Genomic DNA, 23310 nt, shown 5'->3' on the forward strand with positions numbered 1-23310 from the left:
ACAGAGCCGTATATTAGCAGAGGAAGCGGTCTCTCAGCGCTGGCGATTCATGACACCCGGGGGGGTTGTAGGGTGAACGGGTGACCGATAGCTGAAAACGATAGGACGGGTGTAGGGGCTCCACTCACCCCCCTGCAGTCACTTCATCGTACCCACTATAAAACCACATTTTTTACCACGGAGGGGGCTTATATTGGTCAAACCAATCGCTATGTGTGGCTTTAGGCTTACCATGGATTTGAGATGGCAATTGAGGGTCCCCAAACCCTTGCCCCCTGAAGCCTCTCCCACATACACATGCACGCTCAGCCAAGCATGCATGTGCTCTCAATAGGGGAAGGAGGAGTTGGCCGCTCTCGGACACCCTCTGACAGTGGCTTTCTCCCATTGAAATCCTACAGCCAAATCTATCTTTCCTCTGCCACCAGGCGAGAGTTAGGAGCCCCCCATACACCTTAGATGGTTGGCAGGCCAGCCGAAATATGCAGGGCTCAACTGACATTAAAAGGGTTTTCCGAGATTACAATATGGATGACTATCCTTAGTATAGCGCATCAAACTCAGGTCGGCTGGGGACCGACACCCAGGACCCCCGATGATCAGCTGTTTGAGGGGGCCGCAGCTTAGGCTGGGCTTGGTATTGCAGCTCGGCGCCATTCACTAAGCTGAAGTGCCGTGGTCTCTTCAAACAGCTGATCGGCGGGGCGCTGGGAGTTGGACCCCCCACAATCAGAGATTTCATCAGAGTTTGGCTACATGCACACGAACGTATGTGTTTTGCGATCCGCAAAAAAACTAAAAAACAAACAGACGACGTCCATATGCCATCCGTTTTTTTTTGCGGATCCATTGTAACAATGCCTAAAACGGACAAGAATAGGACATGTTCTATTTTTTTTTGCGGGGCTACGGAACGGACATACTGATGTGGACAGCACATGGTGTGCTGTCCGCATTTCTTGTGGACCCATTGAAATGAATGTGTTCGCCTCCTATCCGCAAAAAAAAAACCAAAAACAGAACGGACACGGAAACAAACGTTCGTATGCATGTAGCCGTTTCACGATTTCGACTTGTGTCATTAAATGGAAACCCTACAATACACAGCTTCGTGGAGCTTCCCTGCCTACTCCTAGGGGACTGTCGCATAGTTTAGAAAAAAAAAGGTCTGCCCTTTCTTCCCCCCCACCAGGTCCAGAATTGTGCTGAGCTGCAATACCAGACACAGCCATTTAAAAAAAGTGGCACTGTTTCTTGAAGATCTGTTGCATGTGCGCTTGGCAGCTGAAGTCATCTGTGTTGGTGCCCGTGTTTATATGTGCCCGCATTGCTGAGAAAAATGATGATGTTTTACTATATGCAAATGAGCCTCTAGGAGCAACGGGGGCGTTACCATTACACCTAGAGGCTCAGCTCTCTCTGCACTTTGATTGACAGGAACGGGCAGGGAAAAAGTCATCACACCAGGTCCTGCGATTCCCATCGTATAGCCAGATTTAGTCTCCAGCAATCACATCAAGAACTCCGGCTGTATCATCATGGGTGTGCCCTTAATCAGTGAGCGCCACCCTGCTGCAAAACTACATCTCCCATCATGCCCTGATAGACACAGGCTGTCAGTGCATGATAAGGTTGTAGTTTAGCTACAGGTTGGAGAAAACCCTGCCCTATATAATGCATGTCGTTTCCAAGATGGAGCTCTCCAGCTGCTGGTGACTACAACTCCCAGCATGCCCTGACAACCTGTGACCTTAAAAAAGAGGTTACATTGAAATGATGTGGCTTCAATGTCAGGCTATGCCATCTTACCTGTGTTGCTCAGGGCATCTGGCTGCGCCGCCGCCTGCACTGTGAGACTGTGAAACAGCATCCAGAGGGAGCAGGGGTATCCTCTCAGCTGTGCCCTGCTCCCCTGGCAGCCGACCCACTCCACGTGGTTTGTGAGGTAGATTCCAGAGATCTAGAAAACATTGTGAGATCATGTGTAAGAACCCGACCACCAGCCTGGCTCCGATCCCCTTCTGGATCCCAATGGGTGCAATAAAAATCCCTTTTTAAATCCGGCATCCTTGTGATCTATTAAAGGGGTCCTCTCACTGCAGCGCATGGCATTTATCATTTAGAGGAAGTTAATACCAGGCACTTACTAATGTATTGTGATTCTCCATATTGCCTTCTTTGCCGGCTGGATTCATTTTTCCAGAGCAACCTTTAATTTTCCAAAGGCACGTTGAAAAATGAAGGGTGGAATCTGATTGGTTGCTATGGGCAACTAAGCCCGTTTTCCTTAGCACCAGTTTTGATAAATCTCCTCCTTATATGCACTTGAGGGGCGTGGCCTAATCTTTCCAGTGCTGGCCACGCCCCTTAGTGCACTGAAGCCCTCAATTGCATAAAGACTAAGGAGGAGATTTATCAAAACTGGTGCTACGGAAAACGGGCTTAGTTGCCCATAGCAACCAATCAGATTCCACCTTTCAGTGCCTTTGGAAAATTAAAGGATCAATCTGATTGGTTGCTATGGGCAACTAAGCCAGTTTTCTCTTACGCCGCCATATCTTTTTTTCTTGTGAACGCAACAAGACAGGTATCTTCTTAATCAGCCGGATCAACCCTACCAGGCAGCATGCCTGCTTTACCGGGGCTGATCCTGCTGACAGTTGCGCTTGAAAGAGCGTCCCACCTTCCTATTTTATGGAATGACCTATTATCAGTAAATCTTCTCATAAACACACCCGCATTTTGTTGTTGACCAGGTCCAAGATGGCATCATAAGGGATCTTGTCCAGCGGCATACTGACGAGCCACTCCTGCAGCGTTTCCAGAAGTTTTACCACATGGGGGCGCCCTGGGAACAACTGGAAGGAAGAGCGAACAGTCGATAAAAAGACAAAATCGAGAAAACATAACGTCACAGTAAAGAAGCATCGAAGATTTCTGGTTATTAAAGGGCTTGTACATTTTAGATCAGCATCTTCTTGTTCGTCCCCAGCGGATTTTTTGGCTGGGAAACCCCCGGCCCCCCAAATAATACAAGGCCTCAGGGGGAACTGTAAGTTGTCACCCTGGTTCTGTCACCCATGGACTATTACTGGGTCTTTAACAGATGGGAAGGGTTGGGGGGGCAATGAAAGGCGCCCACTTTATGCTAATCAGTGCATCCATGTGATCAGCGTGCTAACGGCGCGTCTCAAAAACGGATGTGCAGGTCGACGAGCATCTGAAAGCAACATACATATGAAGTGACAACTCTATGCTGTGGAATTGTTAATTAAAGGATATGGACACCTTTGGGGCTATTTTTTTTTTATGATTGCACTTAATTTTTTTTAATGGTTTTTACTAAAAATGTTCAGCCTTTTTTGAGATACATGGGTTAAAAAATCTGTCTGTTTCAGTCCCGTCAGCTGAAGGCTCATATGAAGTCTTATCTCTGATCTCCTGACCTCACAAACATTCTTTATAGCTAAACTCTTACCAAACGGCTAAAGAATATGGCTTAAAAGAAGGTTTATGAGGTCAGGAGATCAGAGATAGGACTTCACTTGAGCCGTCAGCTGATAGGATTGAGAAGCGATACTTTGCAAACAGATTGATATTTGAAGGGCCCTTAACAAAGGCCGAGAATCCGCCAAAGAACGCTAGTTAGCGATTATTTGGCGATGTAAAGTTGTAATAGACACAAAAAATCATTGCTTGCCGGGGGCAGATGGTGCCGTCTAATCACGCTCTGCTGCTGGCAAACAACGAATCAGTATGGGGACGAGCGACAGCATTAGGGATCACTCCTCCCCATACCGTGGAGGAGATCGCTGTATGTAAAGCCGAATGCCGGGAAGGAGTGTGTAAAGGGACCTTAACCCCACCATCTCAGAAATGGCTGAACATTTTTAATAAAGACTAATTGAAAAGGCAATTTTTAGCATAAAATGAGTAAAATGCAATCATAAAAAAAAAGAAATTGCCCCAAAGGTGTCCATAGCCTTTAAGCAATCCCCTAAAAAAATAAAAAAAAAATAAAAAAAATTTCTTCCAGAAACAGCCCCTCTGTTCTCCATGTGCCATGCTGTCGGGTATTTTAACCAGACACAGCCTCTGGATAAGGGTGGCGCTACTTCTAGAAGACAGCAGACATGTTTTTTTTTCCCCCACAACCCTGTTAACCTGAAGCTCCGATCCCGGCTTGCCGTGTACACGGCCGGTGAAAATTTTTGATCGACTAAATGAGGATACTGAGTCTTTTCTGCTAAAAGCATTAGAGAGTGATGGCATCGCAGGAGCGCAGATAATGTGACAGGCAGATTAACACACTACACATGGAATCAGGACAGGCACAGATTTCAGACCTCGCCACCCCATTGGGCGAGTTACCGGCAGGAGGGGCACGCTCAGCCAGGCATGCAGACACCGCTCTACCCTCCTGGCAACAGATGTAACTGGAGCCTATCCACAGGGCACCGCCGCCTGACACACACACACTGATTTGTGTTACACAGGCATGAATACATAAGGCAATCGCTTCAATGGTAATTCCTTAATGCTTCCAATGGCTCAGCACGGAGCTATTTAAAGGGGGTTGCACCGGGTATGAAATAATCAATACTTTTTTAACCCGTTCGATACCATATTTTTTCCATACTAAGCTGTGCACAGCATACTGCTCTCATTTGCCACTGCAGAATTTTTCACAGGAAGCATGCCACGTTCTGCCGTGCTGCTCTTGCCATCCAAAACACCGGGATAGGTAATGCATGTCCATTGTGGGCCCATCCCTTTAAAGGGCTTGTCCAAAATTACAAAAGACGACCTGTTTTTTTTTTTTTTTTTTTTAACAAAAACAAGCGCCACCCTTGTTTTTGGGCCACGTCTGGTACTGCAGCTCAGAAATCACTAATCATCTTACCATACAGCCACTGCAGCAAGACATTATAATAAAAAAAAGAAAAAAAAAGAAAAAAAAAGAAGTGCCTGCTTTTAGTATAATCTACAATATATACAGGCACAGGTTAGGGGTTTACCAAAAGATACCCTCCCCCGGATAATCTCACCTAGCTTTATTTATAAAGTACAAAATCTCATGTGGCAGCTGAAATGGACGATGACAATTTTCTTAATGGAGGACACCACTGGATCTCTGCGCCGCCCGTGTTACGTTTCATGGCTGTTTGATCTGACTCTAAAGCTCACATCCGTATTACATAGATGATATAATTCCTGCGCAGATAACGCGCTCACGCCGGGGTATGTAACCCGATACAGCGACACATACACGTTATTACGGGAGTAATCCATCCGCCTTTCAAATATACTGGGGAAGAAGGGAGGATTTCATCAACTTCACCAGTAAAGCCAAGATACTGGGGCTTATGTGTAAAAAGGAAAGTAATTACATGTGGCAGCCAATCAGAATGCAATAGTAAATATAATATCTAAAGCATTATACAAGATACGATGGCTGCTTTCTTCCAAAAACAGCGCCACCGCTGGCCACAGGTTGTGCATGGCATTGCAGCTCAGTCCTTGGTCATTTCAGTAGAACTAGGCTGCAGACTCAACCTGTGGACAGGTGCGGCGCTGTTTGTGCAAGAAAGCAGCCATGTCCTGTACGAGCTCTTTAACCCCTTCAAGACCAAGCTCGTTTTAACCTTCAGGACCCTGCCATTTTTCACCTTCAGGACCAGGCCATTTTTAGCAAATCTGAGATGTGTCACTTTATGTGGTAATAACGTTAACACACTTTTATTTATCCAGGCCATTCTGAGATTGTTTTCTCGTCACATATTGTACTTTATGACAGTGGTAAAATTAAGTCAAAAAAGTTCATTTTTACTTATTAAAAAAATAAATAAAAAAAATTTACCCAAAATTTGGAAAAATTAGCAAATTTCTAAAATTTCAATTTCTCTACTTTTATAATAGACAGTAATACCTCCAAAAATAGTTATTACTTTACATTCTCCATATGTCTACTTTATGTCTGGATCATTTTGTGAATGCCATTTTTTTTTTTAGAAGGCTTAGAAGTTTAGAAGCAAATCTTGAAATTTTTCAGAAAATTTCCAAAACCCACTTTTTCAGGACCAGTTCAGGTCTGAAGTCACTTTGCGAGGCTTACATAATAGAAATCATCCAAAAATGACCCCATTTTAGAAACTACACCCCTCAAGGTATTCAAAACTGATTTCACAAACTTTGTTAACCCTTTAGGTGTTCCACAAGAATTAAAGAAAAATGGAGATGAAATTTCAGAATTTAACTTTTTGGGCAGATTTTCCATTTTAATCAATTTTTTTCCAGTAACAAAGCAAGGGTTAACAGCCAAACAAAACTCAATATTTATTACCCTGATTCTGTAGATTACAGAAACACCCCATTTGTGATCGTAAAATGCTGTACGGGCACACCGCAGGTCACAGAAGGAAAGGAGCGCCATATGGTTTTTGGAAGGCAATATCACATTTGAAGACCCCCGAATGCACCCCTAGAGTATAAACTCCTAAAAATGACCTCATTTTGGAAACTACGGGAGAAGGTGGCAGTTTTGTTGGTACTATTTTAGGGTACATGTGATTTTTGGTTGCTCTATATTACACTTTGTGTGAGGCAAGGTAACAAAAAATAGCTGTTTTATTTTTTTGTTATTTACAATGTTCATCTGACCGATTAGATCATGAGCTATTTTTATAGAGCAGGTTGTTACAGACACGACAATACCAGTTATGACTATTTTGTTTGGTTGTTTGTTTCAGTTTTACATAATAAAGAATTTTTGAAGGAAAATGATTTTTTAGTGTCTCCATATTCTGAAAGCCATAGTTTATTTTTTATTTTTGTGCAACTGGCTTATGTGGGGTCTCATTTTTTGTGGGATGAGATGACGGTTTTATTGGTACAATTTTAGAGTGTGTATGACTTTTTGATCGCTTGGTATTACACTTTTTGTGATGTAAGATGACAAAAAATTTTTTTTTTTTTTACACTGTTCACCTGAGGGGTTAGATCATGTGATATGGTTATACAGCAGGTCACTACGGACGTGGCAATATCTAATATGTATACTTTTTATTATTTATTAAAGTTTTACACAATAAGCATTTTTGAAACAAAGAAAATCATGTTTTAGTGTCTCCATATTCTGAGAGCCACAGTTTTTTATATTTTTTGGGCGATAGTCTTAGGTAGGGTCTCATTTTTTGCAGGATGAGATGGCGGTTTGATTGGTATGATTTTGGGGTGCGTGTGACTATTTAATCGCTTGGTATTACACTGTTTGTGGTGTAAGGTGACAAAAAATGTTTTTTTACACCGTTTCTATATTTTTTTTTATGGTGTTCACCTGAGGGGTTAACTCATGTGATATTTTTATAGAGCAGGTCGTTATGGACGTGGCAATACCTAATATACACTAATATTTTTGAAACAAACAAAAAATAAATCAATCATGTTTTAGTGTCTTCATAGTGTGAGAGCCATAGTATTTGAATTTTTTGGGCGATTGTTTTAGGTAGGGGATTATTTTTTGCAGGATGAGGTGATTGTTCGATTAATACTATTTTGGTGGGGAAACGCCTTTTTGATCGCTTTTAGTGATGTAAGGTGACAAAAAAAGTTTTTTTTTAGCACAGTTTTTATTTAACTTTTTTGACAGTGTTCACCTGAGGGGTTAGGTCATGTGATTTATTTATAGAGCAGGTCTATACGAACGCGGCGATACGTAATATGTCTACTTTTCTTTTTTTCCCTATTTTTTACAATTTTATTTTTACTTTATTTTGGAAAAAGGACGCTTTTTTTTTTTTACTTGAAACTTGAATTTTTTTTATTATAATACGTCCGTTTGCATTCCGTTTTTTGCGGAACGGAACAGCTGGCTCCTGATAGAACAGTACTATCCTTGTCCGTTAGGCGGACAATAATAGGACATGTTCTATCTTTGTACGGAACAACGTAAATACGGAAACGGAAGTCATATGGAGTACCTTCCTTTTTTTTTGCGGACCCATTGAAATGAATGGTTCCGTATATGGTCCATATACGGAACGCAAAAAAAACGGAACCTAAACGGGAAAAAACAAACAAAAAACGTTCTTGTGCAAGAGGCCTAACAGCCGGGCCCGTGCTGCGGATCGGGCAGGTGCAGCTCCTGAACTCGCCCGATACCATCACGTACATGCACATGAGGATGCGGCAAGGAGCCACATTCGCTCACGTACATGTACGTGATAATGCGGAAAGAAGTTAAAGGGGTTATCCAGGATTCACTTTTTTTTTTTAAATAACCCCCTACTTTGCCGACCTATGTCTTGGGGACACGTCACTGCTGAGGCCAGTCATTGACTGCAGCAGTGCACGTGACACCATCCGTGCTGGAAGTCTAAATGCAGGGAAGACAGCCCGGGATTCACCAGTTAGGTGGGGAGGGGGTGGTATTTAAAGGGTCACTGAATTTCTCTAAAAACTTTTTGTATGTCAAAGTGACAGATCAAAACTTTTGATTTGTGGGGGTCGGTGTGCTGAGGCCCCAATGATTGTCAGAAGTGTTCACATATCGTGCTCTCTCTCTCCTCGCTACAGGAGATGAAATCGAGACGGGCCCATGGACTTCCTATTGAGCCCGTCTCCTGCAATGAGGAGAGAGAGAGAGAGAGATAGGTTAGCGCTTCTTTCTTCTTGTTCCAGCGATTGGTGGAGGTTTCAGGGCTCAGACCCCCACTGATCAAAACCTTTGATATGTCGCTACGATATATTTTCTGAAACATGAGTGGCATTTAAAAAAAAAAAAAAAAAAAAAAAGGCAATCCCATTCATCACTTAAAAAAAACAAAACAAAAAGCAGATAGGAAAAACATCTGAACAAAACATCATTGCTTCAACAAACTGCATTTTTTAAAAACAAAAGAACAAGACACAAAAATCGCCTTGAAAAAAAAATGCTTGTCTGCCCTAATTTTTGAAGAAAAAAAAAAAAGCAGCAAAAATGCAACTTAGGCTACTTTCACACTAGCGTTCTGCTGTCCGCTCGTGAGCTCCGTTTGAAGGGGCTCACGAGCGGAGCAGAACGCTTCCGTCCAGCCCTGATGCAGTCTGAATGGATGCGGATCCGCTCAGACTGCATCAGTCTGGCGGCGTTCAGCCTCCGCTCCGCTCGCCTCCGCACGGCCAGGCGGACAGCTGAACGCTGCTTGCAGCGTTCGGGTGTCCGCCTGGCCGTGCGGATCCGTCCAGACTTACAATGTAAGTCAATGGGAACGGATCCGCTTGAAGATGACACCATATGGCTCAATCTTCAAGCGGATCCGTCCCCTATTGACTTTACATTGAAAGTCTGAACGGATCCGCTCAGGCTACTTTCGCACTTAGAAATTTTTCTAAGTTATTAATGCAGACGGATCCGTACTGAACGGATCCTCCGTCTGCATTAATATGATCGGATCCGTTCAGAACGGATCCGATCAAGCGCAAGTGTGAAAGTAGCCTAAAACACAAAAGTGCTAAAAAAAAAAACAAAACAAAAAAAAACCTGCATGAATTCACCAGTTTTCTGTGCAAAAAAATGCCTCTAAAAAGCATACTATTCATTTCAATCGGTGGCAGAATTTGCTTTTTTTCAGCAGAATGCTCTATCTTGGAGCGAAATCCACGCACATTCTCCCATTAAAATCAAAGGAAAGCTGAAATTTTTTTTGCCAAAAAGCAAAACTTGGAGCGGATTGCTGGCATTCGAAGTAAAATATCGCCCTAAAAAATGAATATAGTGCATTTCACTAGTTGCAGACTGCCCGGGCACAGCAATGCCAACTGACCTTATACAGCAGGATGACAAAATCCTTGAAGGTTTTCAGCTTCTCTCCTTCCAGCGTCTGGTGAGTGGCAAGTTCCACCCGGAGCAGGTAATGTAAGGAGGACTCCAGGTCGGCTGCATACAACTTGGACCTTTATTAAAACAAAAAAACAAAAACAAAAAAACAACACAAATCACAATATATTTGGGTTGGAGCAGCAAGGACTGCAGCAAATACTAATGGAGAAGCAGATTACATTGGGAGATAAAAAGATGGCCTTTAAAAAAAAAAAAAAAAAAAAAAACCAGCGCCACTCTTGGCCAAAGGCTTTGCCTGATACTGCAGCTCAAGCGACCGGGGTTAATCCGCAATACCAGACACAGCCGATTGGCCGACGGTTTATCAATTCTTGAGCAAATATTCATATTTTATGTATTGGGATTATAATGGCGGACGAAAGCCAGCGCCAGTCTGGTGACCGCAGATCGGCCTTACTTATCGTAGTCCTTCCATGCCACGTCTTCCTCTTTGTCCTCGCTGGGGAGCCTCTCGGGTAGCGCTGAGTGAGCCCCGGCTTTCTTCCTTACCCCTGGCAAGGACTTCAAATGAGAGGAGACCACAGAGCGCAGGGGCTTCACACTGCAGAGGGGGGAAAAAAAAACACTATGAAGCGGACATGGCCAGGTAACGAGTTATGGGGCCCCAGAATTCGGATGCACATATTGTTTTCCATATTTAAGTGTTTCAGGTGCTTTCTGCTCTTCATGCGGGTAAGTGGGTGTGGCTTAGCAGAAATGGGTGTGGTTTAACAAAAGGGGTGCGCAAAATAGGGCCACAAAGTAAACCAACCAAAAGGCGGTGAAAGCGTCTAAATATGCACCAGATTTATCATCAGGAGATTTATCGAAACCGGTATAAAGGAAAACTGGCTTTGTTGCCCCTAGCAACCAATCAAATTCCACCTTTCATTTTCCAAAGGGGCTCTGAAAAGTGAAGTCACACCCCTTTTGTTAAACCACACCCACTTCTGCTAAGCCACACCCACTTACTCACGTGAAGAGTTTCTACTGTTGACATATTAGAAAGGATTAGTAAGTCTGCATCATTGGGCCTGATTTATCAGCCCTGAGAACAGGCCTCGTTGCCCATAGCAACCAATCAGAGCTCAGCTTTCATTTCTCTAACTGCTGTGGGAAAATGAAAGCTGCACTCTGATTGGTTACTATGGGTAACAAGGCCTGTTCTTTCTATTACACAGTTTTCATGAATGAGGCCTCATGTCCCAGACTAAATTCAGATTAAAGGGGGTTTCCAGGACTTTAATAGCGACCCCCATTAATATGTGGTCAAGCAGAGGGCCCGGACAAGTGTATGGGGGCCCTAACTTTACCTCACATGCCTTACGTACTGATGCATATGGAGAGGGGGAGGGGGGTCCCTGTATAGATGGGGTGCACTGTATATAGTAGGGTATCGTGTATATAGAAGGATGTCCTGTATATATGGGGTGCACTGTATAAAGAGGGTACACTCTTACACTGTACATAGTGGGGTGTCTTGTACAGAGGAGATATCCTGTACACAGGGGGTGTCCTGTATATAGAGGGATGCACTGTATAGAGCAGTGATGGCTAACTTCCGGCACTCCAGTTGTGGTGAAACTACTACTCCCAGCATGCTCCATTCATTTCTATAGAGAACAGCCAAGCAAGTGTGCATCGTGAGAGTCGTAGTTTTACCACAGCTGGAGTGCCGGAGGTTAGCCATCAGTGTCCTGTATATATAGGAGGTTCACTGTATAGAGGGGGTGTCCTGTATATAGGGGGTGTCCTGTATATAGGGGGTGTCCTGTATATAGGGGGTGTCCTGTATATAGGGGGTGTCCTGTATATAGGGGGTGTCCTGTATATAGGGGGTGTCCTGTATATAGGGGGTGTACTATATAGAGGGGGTGTACTATATAGAGGGGGTGTCCTGTATATAGGGGGGTGTACTATATAGAGGGGGTGTCCTGTATATAGGGGGGTGTACTATATAGAGGGGGTGTCCTGTATATAGGGGGGTGTACTATATAGAGGGGGTGTCCTGTATATAGGGGGGTGTACTATATAGAGGGGGTGTCCTGTATATAGGGGGGTGTACTGTATTTCTCTCTCACCTCTTATAGGCGGCACCCAGGGGTGCAATAAGATGTTGTCTCCTGGGCACAGCGCAGTCTATGAGGTGTAGTAAGATGGCGCAGGCGGCTATGATGATGTAATGATGCAGAGCGTGTGATGTGCGGCCCTGCAGTGGGGTGTACGGTGTGTTACCCAAATGCTGGGCTCCCGCAGTGATTCGCAGTGCAGCACATGCGGGGTCTTCTCCAGTCCCTGACTACACAGCCTGCGTTGATACAGCGCTCCGGTCGAGAGAAAGCGTAGAGGATTTCCAAAATTAATCAAATTAATTCAATAAATCGCCCAGCCCTAAGGATAATTCTCTACACAATCACAACTGCAAGTAAACACATGCGGTCTCTCCACACTGCAAAGCTTCCGCACAGATTTCACTGCATTTCCGCACGTGTTACTTGCAGATCGGCCCCAGATGCCGCCCGTTGCCATGCAAAATCTGCACAAACAACTGACATACCGCAGATTTCTAAATCCACATGGAAAGTTTGTGCCCGTGTGCATGAGATTTTGAAAATCTCATCTACTTAGCTGGCCCTGTGTTATGCTGCAGATTTTTTCCATTTAATAGGCACCACGTGCATGTAGCCAAACAGTACAGCTTTCTACCCCACCAAATATTACCGCCCCGTGTGCTCCACGAACAGCTGTGTCCTGCCTAAAGAATAAAACATGCCCACTGGGCAAAATGACGTCACGTCTTTAACAGGACAAATAGATAGAAAGACTCGAATGCCCAGTCTGAATGATGGATCATAGTGTTACAATGGCAAGTAGGATCATAGAAAAAAAAAATGTTTGCCTGTATATAAATATATATATATATATATATATATATATATTAAATAGTAAAAAAAAAGTAATAAGTATTGTAATACAAAGAAAACAAAAATTTAAAAAAATTAAAATTCTTTGGCTTTCACCGAATTTGGACTGGAGCTGTATAAATATTCAATGGTTTTCTCAGTGAGTAAACGAGCCGCCTACACAGGACACAAAGGGTAAGATATGTATATCGCCCATCAAACTGATGAATGGTTCAGGGTCACCAGAGAGCGCCCAGGTCACAGGGTGAGTCTCGGTCCCAGACACGATTTACAAATTCCTATTTATCATGCCATAGACGGCATGTCTGGTCAGTGGCTGCACCCAAAGGAGAATCGAATGGAGGAAACACTGTAATCACAGGACAATGCAAGGAAGCCATCAAACAGCACCTCGCGCCTCAGCTGCAGTGTTTTCTGGTCTTCTATGTAGTCGACATCATGCTAAGCATGGAGACATGACAGTGCGGGGAGAGGAGTCTGTGTACGCAGAAAGTGACCGGGTGACTAACAGGCTCCGCTCCATCATAGCCGACTATGGTTGTCACTCCTTAAAAGGGTTTTCCAAGACTTATATACTGATGACCTATCCACTGGATAGGACATCAGTACCTGATCGGTAGGGGTCCGACACCCGGGACCCCGCTGATCAGATGTTTGAGCGTCACAGCCTTCTCCCTCCTCACCAAGCACAGCGCCGTATTTTGTATAGTGGCCGTGTTTGGTATCACAGCTCAGCCCCATTCCGAGCTGCACCTAGGCCATGTGACCGATAAACGTGGCGCCACCGGAGCACTGTGGTCCTTTTAAACAGCTGATCAGCCGGGGTGTTGGGAGTAGGACCCCCACTGATCACATACTGATGACCTATCCTGAGGATATTTCATCAATATTCTACTCCCGGAAAACCCCTTTAACCTTCAGGGTTGTCTCATCAACACAACCCTGGTCCATGCACCCTATTAAAGCATACGGACATCATGGAGGGGGTCACGAGCCATAGCTATACAGACCCTGAGAAAAAAAAAAATACAATGAAGAGAATGAATACAGGAGCCATTTTGGATGGGGCCTGATCAATAGGTACAATGTCACTGTCACGTAACTGAACTCGGAGAAGACGCGCGGGGGCCTCCATTTAAAGGGAGAAAAGCTCCTTGTATCTCTTACAGACACTTAGGTACTTACATGTTAATTAATCCATGTGAAGCGTTCGGGTAGATCAGGTAACAGGACAGAACTGAAACAACGCCGAGCTTCTCCAACATGGCCTTGTCTGAGTTCAGCGCCCTCCGCACCGCAATGTTCTCAAACTGCATCAAGTCCAGGATCACCTATGGCAGGAGAGAGTGGAGTTAAGTGATGATCAACCCTGAACCATATGGCTTTTGTTGGCTAGATTTAAAATATCTATTTCATATTAAGGTTAACTGCGACCTTAGGCCTCTTTCACATGACTGCAAAAAACGGATCCGCAAAAAATATGAATGACATCTGTGTGTATTTCGTATTTTTCGGAACGGAACAGCTGGCCCCTAATAGAACAGTACTATCCTTTGCGGAACGGAAATATGGAAACGGAATGCACACGGAGTACCTTCCGTTTTTTTTGCGGACCAATTGAAATTAGTGGTTCTGCAAAAAAAACGGAACAGACACGGAATACCAATACGTTCGTGCGCAAGGGGCCTTAAGCAGAGGGGCCTTGTGTACCCTCTAAGGGGGAATTCACATGCGGCCAAAATTTCCGCAACTGTCCTATTCATCTGAATGGGGCTCAGAATAAGTCATCAATATCAGATCAGCGTGGGTCCGACAATCGGCACTCCCCCGCCGATCAGTTGTTTAAGGAGGCCGCAGCGCTCCGGTGAGTGCTGCGGCCTCCTTGCAGCTTACCAAGCACAGCGCCGCCTACTGGTATTGCAGCCCAGGCCCCTTCAAACAGCGGATCGGCAGGGGCGACAGGAGTCAGACCTGACCGTTCTAATGACCTATCCTGAGGATAGGTCATCAATATTAAATACCTGCACAGCCCCTTTAAAGACACGTAACCCACCCAATATGAAACATATCCAAAAAAATAACTATACCGATCAGTGTATTATGGGTACCTTTCAGGACAACCAATAGTTAAGCAGCCCAAATCAATGAAATGCAAGAAAGCTGCACATAACAGGCCTTTATAGCATCTAAACTAGAATTTCAAGCAACTTTGTAAATAATCTTGATTAAAAACTCCTTACTGTTCCATGTATACAGCCCTATGTGTCTCCATGGTTACAGACTACAAACGAACCCTGTGTAGTCTGATCCTGCAGTCATACTCAATGTCATCTATCTGCTATTTCTTACTAACCTACAGACAGCAGAAGATGGGGCAGCTGGAAGGGGGTATGACTGCAAGGTCAGCCTTCAAGACATAGGTAAGACATGCAAAGTTGTTGCATTTTTTTTTTTTATAAAAAAATAAATAAATGTGGAAATCAATAAAATGCAGCAATCAAGAGACCACAACCACCATCCATCATAGTAGAGGACGCTGATCTACGGCCAAGCAGAGAGCTAGAACTTTTGCAACATTGGGGCGAGGACAACGCATAATGATGTCTGTATGATGCCCACCTCACGTCCAACGTAGGAGGTCTCGCTCTCAAAGATGATGGCGGTGTAATGGGGCTCCTTCTGGGTAAGAAGAGAAGTGATGTCACCGGAGCTGGAAAAAAAAAAAAAAAACAGAGGATTAAAGGGGCCCTAGACCTACAGCCCAGCAATGTTAGATGATCCTCATCAGTCACACATTGGGGTATTAAAGGGGTTCTCCAGTCCTTTACAAGCGATCACCACACCCCTGCCGAGCAGCTGTTCTGTAGTGGTGTCGGCGCTAGTGTCCGATCAGCTGATCGGCGGAGGTGCGGGGTGTCAGACCCCTGAAGATCAGATCGCGATCACTTGTAAAAGTGCACAACCTCATCAGAGTGTCACAGAAAGAGATGCTCCAAAAACATGGCTGCTTTCTTCCAGAAGCAGCACCACCACACTGTCTATGGGTTGTGTCAACCCCAGTGAAATTAGTGAGCTGCAATACCCAACATAACCAGCGGACAGGTGTGGCGCTGTTTATGGAAGACCAGCCCTATTGTCGTGCTACCCCTTCAAGAGACATACAGTATAGAGGTGATGGGGAGGGCAGGACCTTCTTCCTTACTGGGATGACTGGTCATGGCATCTCCTGACCACCTCCAAGAAAGCATTGTAAGGAGTTTAATAAATCGGCTCACCTGATTGGCTGGAGGGACGGGCACGCCGGGGGTCTGTGCTCGGCAGGGAGGCTCTCCAGGTAATCAATGATGACATGTCGGACGGTTGGCACCTCTCTGTCAGCTTCCGCTAAAACACAAAGAACATTCAACCTGAGCGCAGAAAAACTAGTTTGTGATAGGTGGGGGTCCGACCTCCAGGTGGGGGGATCCCTACCAATCCTGAAAAAACTAAGCAATGCTGCAAGGAGCGCTGCTCTGAAGGAAATAAAAAATTACAATTGAAGAGAACACAGATCTGAACCAGAGCTACAGACCCTTTATTCTCAGGATCAACGGGGGATCCAGAGGTGGAACCTCCACAGTCCATAAAGTCAGGGCATATCCTGGCGATAGGCTAATGTATTATGAGATGAGAAGACCCCTTTATAGGGGGTATCTGGTGTTTAATATTGATGATCTATCCCTTTTTAAAGTTTTTTTTTCTTATATTGATTGTTTCTCAGAATAGGGCATCAATATCAGATCTGTAGGGGTCCGACTACTGGAACCCCAGCCGATCAGCTGTTTGAGGAGACCATAGCAATTCTGTGAGGACAGCGCTGTCCATTGTATAGTGGCTGTGCTTGGTATTGCAGCTCGAGCCCATTCATTGAACGGACTGAGTCGCGCCTAGGCCACGTCACAGATGAACTAGGAAGTGACCGCAGCAGCACAGCCTCTTCCAACGAGCCGGACCCCCGCCGATCTGATACCGATGACCTATCCTGAGGACAAGCCAGCAATATCAAAATCTGGGAAAGCTGGGTGACTGCATGGAATTATGGCGTTTATACTGTAGGAAATTACCTTTGTAGTTTTCTCCTTGAGTGAAGTCTTTCGTAAACGCCCCAAAGAACTAAAAGAGAAGAATATCACAACTGTGAGAAGCGTTTCTACTCCTCCAGGAAGATTCATTCAATCAAAATGGAAAATTTCCAAAAATATTCACGCCCCAGGCCAGTGCAGGGGGGGCACAAGCTGAGGTTGGGGGGCCACATGCAGCCCATGGTGCCACTGTGTGCAGCCCCGGCTACCTGTTGGTATGCACATATACCCATGTCAGTGAGGGCAAGTACTAACGTGGACTGGGTGGCCTTCTCTGGGACCCCCATAAATTGGCAGAATGGGGGTCTCCTGACCCCTGTGTGGTGCTCCAGGAAGCTTACAGAGGTAGCAAAACACTCAGTAACTGACATAATGGAGGGAGCTGCAGGCACAGGCTCTTCCTTTCTGGGGGGTAAAGCAGACCCCCATTCTCCCAATAGGTGGGAGCCCCGGAAGTACAGCCGCCGCCGCTCACACATTTACGGGAATTACCTTCTAATATGACGGGGGTCAGCAGTCCAGCTGTCGTGAAACTACAACTCCCAGCAGAGGGTAGGTCATCAGTTATAAAATCTTGGAAAACGCTTTTAAGAGAGGAGGCTCTGGAGGACCCGGCGTCTGTGTATTACACGGACCACTCATTTCAATAAGAATGGTGTAATGCCTCGCTGCCCCTGTGGGGGAGCTGTAGGGTATTTGAACACTTATCAGCACTGCTCTTTAGTGCTCCGGCACCAGCAGAATCACAGAAGAAGGAACACAGAGCATTGCATCCCGGCACATCTCGACTTCCCAGTCCCTGAAAAGCATTGCATCCTAGCTCTGGGGTGCAATGCTCTGTATTCACTGTAGGCGTGCTGGGGTGCAATGCTCTGTATTCACTGTAGGCGTGCTGGGGTGCAATGCTCTGTATTCACTGTAGGCGTGCTGGGGTGCAATGCTTTGCAGGAACTTGGGACTCCGGTTACAATTGAAAGCATTACAGGATGCACTGGGGTGCAACACTCTGCAATGTGGACTCAGGGTGCAAAGCTATGCAAGGTACACCACTCTGCATGTTGACTAGAGGCGCACTGGGGTGGAGGTGCTGGGGGGGGGGGTGGGGTGCAATGCTCCGCACTGACGGTGGAGGTGCTGGGGGGGGGGGGGTGCAATGCTCCGCACTGACGGTGGAGGTGCTGGGGGGGGGGTGCAATGCTCCGCACTGACGGTGGAGGTGCTGGGGGGGTGCAATGCTCCGCACTGACGGTGGAGGTGCTGGGGGGGGGTGCAATGCTCCGCACTGACGGTGGAGGTGCTGGGGGGGGTGCAATGCTCCGCACTGACGGTGGAGGTGCTGGGGGGGGGTGCAATGCTCCGCACTGACGGTGGAGGTGCTGGGGGGTGCAATGCTCCGCACTGACGGTGGAGGTGCTGGGGGGGGGGGGTACAATGCTCCGCACTGACTGTGGAGGTGCTGGGGGGGGGGTGCAATGCTCCGTACTGACGGTGGAGGTGCTGGGGGGGGGTGCAATGCTCCGTACTGACGGTGGAGGTGCTGGGGGGGTGCAATGCTCCGCACTGACGGTGGAGGCGCTGGGGGGGGGGGGTGCAATGCTCCGCACTGACGGTGGAGGTGCTGGGGTGCAATGCTCTGCACTGACAGTGGGGGCACAATGCTCTACCCCGACTGGGGGTGCAATGCTCTGACAGTGTTGGCCGCAATGCTCTGCAGGGTTCAAATAAACATTTTACAGTCAAACAATGTAAGGATTTTATACTTTTATGTTGTTTTTTTTTGCTGCAAACTTTTGTTTGTAGTATTGTGACCACTCGACTGAGCCGCAATTCCCGAAACAACCTCTGGATATGAGTGGCGCTGTTTCTGTAACTACCTCCCTATCCTCTCAGAGGAATATTGCGATTTGGAAGGTCGCTCCCATGTGATTGGGCTGAGAACCTACCCGAAACGTTGGATAGAACTGGACGCCATAATCTTTGCAGATGGCGGTATTCTCCTCGTCGGCGCAGTTTAACACTCCGATCCGCACTGCGGGATTCCAGTCTGAGGGAAGAAACATTAGCGGCATTAGACCGGCATCAGTCGTATCACGCCCAGTGCCCCCAGTGCCCCTCCCATCCCTCACACTACATGGCGGTATTATCTTATTAAAGTGACACTCCAGTCCAGTGGCTATGCCATAAATACATAAAGGGGCACTCTTATCAGATGACATGTGGTTAGGATAAGTGTAAAACTCACTACAGTGTATCAACCTCCGCTTGCCGTCAGTGAATGGAAACCTTCAAAGTCTCAGAACATTATACAAGGGGGCGTCTTGGGCCAGATACAGATTTCCTCCCCAGGCTTTGACAGATCAGACGTCTTCGGGACTACAAGAAACGTGAAGACAACAACTCCCCCCATCCGTGCCAACCTTGAAGGGGACGCGCGAGACAACAGCTGAGCGGAGATGTCAGTTGATGGTCTGACAGATGAGGAGACTGGAGGTATCCGAGGACAGATGGAAGCCATTGAGCCCCGGAACAAAAGATCTAACGACTCTTCTACAGGGCACAAAGTGACGCTTCACTGGAGGAACAAAAAGTTCGGCTTGAGGGTGGGGAAGGTGGAGCCCTTTCACTTCTCGCCCTGCGCGCCCCCTCCTCTCCCAACCGCAGCCCTGGTCCTAAAATGTTAATGCCGCCTGTCTCCGGTTGCACGCCTGGGTCAAAGTGCAGCAGATGGGACGTGGGTTCCTCTGGTCGTGAAGGAGAACCCAGCAGAAGTAATTACACCCGGAGTCTGCCAGGCTGGTGGATACCGAAAACGCCACCTGCAGAAAGGCAACGTCTATGGCAGCGATGCCCGCATGGCGAGGCAGTGCTGGTCAGAGTTAGGACCCCACTTTTGCAAACGTTCTCCACGCTCGTTGATAAAGGAGGGCATCACCTAATGCCTCCCGCATCTATGCCCAAAAAGGACTCCAGGGTTTTCCGAGAAGCAATGTCCCAAAATGACCCCCCACTTTCTGATTTTACTCATATTCCCAGCTTTATACACGTACTACATTGCAGATTGTCGCTCTGCCTTCCTTTAGGGGCCCCGGGCCATCAACTGAAAATCCTGCAAACCCCTTTAAATGGTAAAATACTGCCTGCAGCCGCCACTAGAGGGAGCTCACTGTACAGATATTTACAGCTCCTATAGAAGTCATCAGTGTGCAGTGAGCTCCTCCTAGTGGTGACTGCAGGTTTTACATTTAACTCTATATTAATTCATAAAGCTACTCAGAGTAGGATTCTGAAAGGTTAGGGAAATGGTGAATTTATAGAATACTAGCAGAAGGGCCCACAGGCTTCACACGGGTATATTTCATCTATTTCATTTAACATTTGTGTGTGTCGTTAAAAGATATCAACAGTATCCCCCATTACAGTGACCTCTACAGCACCCCGCCCCTTTAACAGTGAACTCCACAGTCTACTACCCCTTAACACTGACCCCCCCCACCACTTTAAAATGGGACCTCCACAGCAGCCCATCCCCTTAACTTTGACCTTCACAGCAGCCCGCCCCTTTAACAGTGAGTTTCACAGCACCAAATTCTCTTAACATTGACCTCCACAGTTCCCCGCTGCCTTAACAGGGACCTCCACAGCATGTGCCCCTTTAAAAGTGGCCCCTGCCCACTTAACAGTGACCTCCACAGCGGCCTGCCCCCTTAACATTAACATCCACAGTGCCCGCCTCTTTAACAGTGACCTCCACAGTGCCTGCCCCTTTAACAGTGACCTCCACAGTGCCTGCCCCTTTAATGCTAGGGCTACATGACGACATGTGTCGCGCGACATTTTGTCTCAACTATTTTTCTAATGGCAGTCTATGGCGTTGCACTGCGACGTGTGACATGCTGCGACTGCGACACGACAGTTGCAAAAAATCCATCCAAGATGGATTTTTCTGCGACTGTCGCGTCGCAGTATGTCACAAGTCGCAGTGCGACACCATAGACTGCCATTAGAAAAATAGTCGCGTGACACATGTAGCAGTGCAGTTGTGCCCTACGTGCCGTCGTGCAGCCCTAGCCTAAAGCTGACCTACAGCAGTGAAGAAAAGTGGCTGGGTTGTTATGGAAACCTGGAGTAAAACTGTGTGTATGTGGAGACAAAGGCCCCTTTCACATGAGCGAGTTTTCCGCGCGGGTGCAATGTGTCAGGTGAACCTCATCACCATGGTGATGGACCTTGTGTTGAGCGAAGTGACGTCACCAAAGGTCCTTTTCTCCCAGGTCCTCAAAGAAGAAGAAAGAAGATGAGCTGGACTGCGCAAACAAGTGGATGAGGGGAGTTTAATTTATTTTTTAACCCCTCCATCCCTATTTTTACTTAGCATTCTGTATTAAAAATGCTATTATTCTCCCTTATAACCATGTTATAAGGGAAAATAATAACATTTACACAACACCTAACCTAAACCCGAACTTCTGTGAAAAAGTCCAGGTTCGGGTCTGGGTACCAAACATGCCGATTTTTCTCACACGCGTGCAAAACGCATTAATCCGCTCTGCACTCGCGCGGAAATTGCGCATTTTCCCCGCAACGCACCCGCATCCTATCCGGCCCTCACACGCAACGCCCGTGTGAAAGAGGCCTAAGGGCCTGAGAGCTTCTATTGGCTGATGAGGGACATGTGACGTGTGTATGGCAGTTGGGATATGAAGTGAAAGACTTGCAGGCTTCTATTGGCTAATGCGGGTCATTTTTAGGGAATATCTCAGGAACGGTACGCCCTAGAGAGCCGAGACCCCCGCAAGATTTCTTTCCAGGTATCAAAGGATGTGTATACCAAGTTTCGTTGAAATCGATGGTTGCGTTTTTGAGTGATCGCAGAACATACATATATATATATACACTGCTCAAAAAAATAAAGGGAACACAAAAATAACACATCCTAGATCTGAATTAATTAAATATTCTTCTGAAATACTTTGTTCTTTACATAGTTGAATGTGCTGACAACAAAATCACACAAAAATAAAAAAAATGGAAATCTAATTTTTCAACCCATGGAGGTCTGGATATGGAGTCACACTCAAAAATAAAGTGGAAAAACACACTACAGGCTGATCCAACTTTGATGTAATGTCCTTAAAACAAGTCAAAATGAGGCTCAGTAGTGTGTGTGGCCTCCACGTGCCTGTATGACCTCCCTACAACGCCTGTGCATGCTCCTGATGAGGTGGCGGACGGTCTCCTGAGGGATCTCCTCCCAGACCTGGACTAAAGCATCTGCCAACTCCTGGACAGTCTGTGGTGCAACGTGACGTTGGTGGATAGAGCGAGACATGATGTCCCAGATGTGCTCAATTGGATTCAGGTCTGGGGAATGGGCGGCCAGTCCATAGCATCAATGCCTTCGTCTTGCAGGAACTGCTGACACACTCCAGCCACATGAGGTCTAGCATTGTCTTGCATTAGGAGGAACCCAGGGCCAACCGCACCAGCATATGGTCTCACAAGGGGTCTGAGGATCTCATCTCGGTACCTAATGGCAGTCAGGCTACCTCTGGCGAGCACATGGAGGTAGGGTTGTTGCGGGTATCGAAATTTCGATACCCAATCGATACTTTTGTCCCGGTATCGATACGATACCGGGATTTCCGTTTTTCGATACTGGGCTGCGCTTCTGCGCAGTCTAGTATCTCTGAACATGAGCGCGCTGCTATCGGCGCGCTCATGTTCTCTCTCAGCAGCACGGGGAGAAGGAAGCTGTCCTCCCTCCCCCTGTGCTGCTGCCGCTGCCACCAATGAGAAGAGAGGGGCGGCAATGAGAAGAGAGGGGGTGGAGGAGGGGCGGCAATGAGAAGAGAGGGGCGGAGGAGGGGCGGGCGCACTGCGCCACCAATGATAGGATTACTATCGGAGCGATGGGAGGAGACATCAGCTTCACTAGTGGGCGTTCCTTTTCCCTGCGCTGCGATTGGACAGCGCTACAGCCAGGGAGAAGGAACGCCCACTAGTGAAGCTGATGTCTCCTCCCATCGCTCCGATAGTAATCAGCAGCATGTGGAGCAGGAGAGGAGACAGTAATGGGGCACTAGTCTGCGGGCGAACGGAGCGGCGCCCAGGACTAAATGGTGAGTGCTGAGACATCGCTGGGCGCCGCTCTGTGTGGCCTAATAGTGAAAGTCTGGACTCATATACAGTAGTCAGTCTTTAACACATACAGGAGGCGGGTGCCGGCAGCAGAATCGCATTGCCGGCACCCTGCCCCTGACAGGGAGCTGCGATCAGCGGCAGTTAACTGCCGCTGATCTGCTAGTACCCGCCTCCTGTATAAAGGGGTAAAATCATTGGTGGTGCAGTGTGCCCCCCCCCTCAATCCCCCCATCCCATTAAAATCATTGGTGGCACAGTGCGCCGG

At 46.7% G+C, this 23310-nt stretch overlaps 1 protein-coding gene across 2 annotated transcripts in view; it reads right to left on the minus strand.

Annotated features, from left to right (window-relative positions):
• The window catches only part of QSOX2 (quiescin sulfhydryl oxidase 2), a 42880-nt gene that overhangs the window by 14384 nt on the left and 5186 nt on the right, over positions 1-23310 (minus strand). For both annotated transcript variants that reach the window (XM_040404799.1, XM_040404800.1), the window contains exons 2-10: positions 18848-18948; positions 16887-16935; positions 16059-16167; positions 15403-15493; positions 13969-14114; positions 10278-10421; positions 9804-9933; positions 2736-2858; positions 1810-1960 (exon numbers count right to left, since the gene is read on the minus strand). In XM_040404799.1, the coding sequence (XP_040260733.1) occupies positions 1810-1960; positions 2736-2858; positions 9804-9933; positions 10278-10421; positions 13969-14114; positions 15403-15493; positions 16059-16167; positions 16887-16935; positions 18848-18948 (1044 nt within the window). The remainder of the gene's footprint in view (positions 1-1809; positions 1961-2735; positions 2859-9803; positions 9934-10277; positions 10422-13968; positions 14115-15402; positions 15494-16058; positions 16168-16886; positions 16936-18847; positions 18949-23310) is intronic.

This window comes from Bufo bufo, chromosome 8, assembly GCF_905171765.1.
Source record: "Bufo bufo chromosome 8, aBufBuf1.1, whole genome shotgun sequence".
Lineage (NCBI taxonomy): Eukaryota > Metazoa > Chordata > Amphibia > Anura > Bufonidae > Bufo > Bufo bufo.